Below are 1,727 nucleotides of genomic sequence, written 5' to 3' on the forward strand. Positions count from 1 at the left end.
CCTGGGAGCGGGGATTACAGTCCAGTGCAGGACCTGAGAGAAATCAACAAGCGGGTAGAGGATATCCACCCCACGGTCCCGAATCCTTATAACTTGCTGAGCACCTTGTCTCCTAGCCATACTTGGTACACTGTATGGGACCTGAAAGATGTCTTCTTCTGTCTAAAGTTGCACCACCAGAGTCAGCCCCTGTTTGCCTTCGAATGGAAGGACTCCGACCTGGGAATTTCCGGACAGCTTACTTGGACACGGCTGCCTCAGGGGTTTAAGAACAGCCCCACCCTCTTTGATGAGGCCCTGCACCAAGATCTAACTGCTTTCAGGACCCTCCACCCCCACCTGATTCTGTTACAATATGTAGATGACATCTTGCTGGCAGCCGAGACTCAGGAGAAATGCTTAGCAGGTACGGAGGCTCTTTTGCAAGAATTGGGACGGATGGGATACAGAGCCTCAGCAAAAAAGGCTCAGCTCTGCCGGAGAGAGGTGACATACCTGGGATACCGGCTAAGCGGAGGACAGAGATGGCTGACACCAGCTCACCAGGAGACCATCTTGGGCATCCCAGCACCTCGTGATCACAGACAGGTGAGAGAGTTTCTGGGGACTGCTGGGTTCTGCCGCCTTTGGATTCCAGGATTCGCAGAAATGGCGGCCCCCCTGTATCTCCTGACCAAGACAGACGAACCCTTCATCTGGGAGGACCACCACCAACAAGCCTTCGACCACATAAAGAGGGCTTTGTTGGAGGCTCCGGCTCTTGGCCTGCCTGATCTGACAAAGCCATTTGAACTGTACATTGATGAAAAGCTGGGGTACGCGAAAGGGGTCCTGACCCAAAAATTAGGGCCATGGAGACGCCCTGTAGCCTACTTGTCAAAGAAACTAGACCCAGTGGCAGCCGGCTGGCCCCCTTGTCTGAGAATGGTGGCAGCCCTGGCAGTCCTGGTCAAAGATGCCTTTAAATTAACTTTGGGTCAGCCTCTTTGTGTTCGAGCCCCCCACGCCCTAGAGTCTCTCATCAGACAGCCCCCGGATCGGTGGCTCTCAAACGCCCGGATGACTCATTACCAGGCTCTGCTCTTGGACTCTGACCGCATCCAGTTTGGATCCCCCGTCGCTCTCAATCCTGCGACCCTGCTACCCAGCACAGAAGAACCCGACTCGCAGGGCGACCATGACTGTCATCGGGTCCTGGCTGAGGTTTTCGGCACCCGACCAGACCTGAGCGATAAGCCACTGGAGAAGGCAGATCACACTTGGTATACAGACGGGAGCAGCTTCCTTGAAGGGGGACAACGCCGGGCTGGAGCCGCAGTCACCTCAGACAGCAAGGTAATATGGGCCGAGCCCTTACCAGAAGGAACGTCCGCACAGAAGGCCGAACTGATAGCTCTGACACAGGCCCTGCGGCTGGCAGAAGGTAAGAAGCTGAATGTGTACACTGACAGCCGGTACGCCTTCGCCACTGCACACATCCACGGAGAAATTTACAAAAGAAGGGGGCTCCTCACATCAGGAGGGAAGGAAATAAAGAACAAAGCAGAAATCTTGGCACTATTAGAGGCTTTGTTTTTACCAAAAGAACTCAGCATAATGCACTGTCCAGGTCACCAGAAAGGAAATCACCCTGAGGCGAGGGGAAACCGCCTAGCCGACCAGACGGCCAAGGACATTGCCTCCAAGAGTCAGGTTCTGACTATGCAAATGGACCCTGAACGCCAGAG

General features: G+C 54.6%; 1 protein-coding gene across 1 annotated transcript in view; it reads left to right on the forward strand.

Moving 5' to 3' along the window:
- LOC103741107 overlaps window positions 1-1,727 on the forward strand; it is an 8,604-nt gene that overhangs the window by 5,155 nt on the left and 1,722 nt on the right. The window contains exon 2 of the mRNA XM_029567706.1: window positions 169-1,687. Coding sequence (XP_029423566.1) covers window positions 169-1,687 — 1,519 coding nt within the window. The remainder of the gene's footprint in view (window positions 1-168; window positions 1,688-1,727) is intronic.

This window comes from Nannospalax galili, unplaced genomic scaffold (assembly GCF_000622305.1).
Source record: "Nannospalax galili isolate Female #2095 unplaced genomic scaffold, S.galili_v1.0 scaffold411, whole genome shotgun sequence".
In the NCBI taxonomy this organism is placed as follows: Eukaryota; Metazoa; Chordata; class Mammalia; order Rodentia; family Spalacidae; genus Nannospalax; species Nannospalax galili.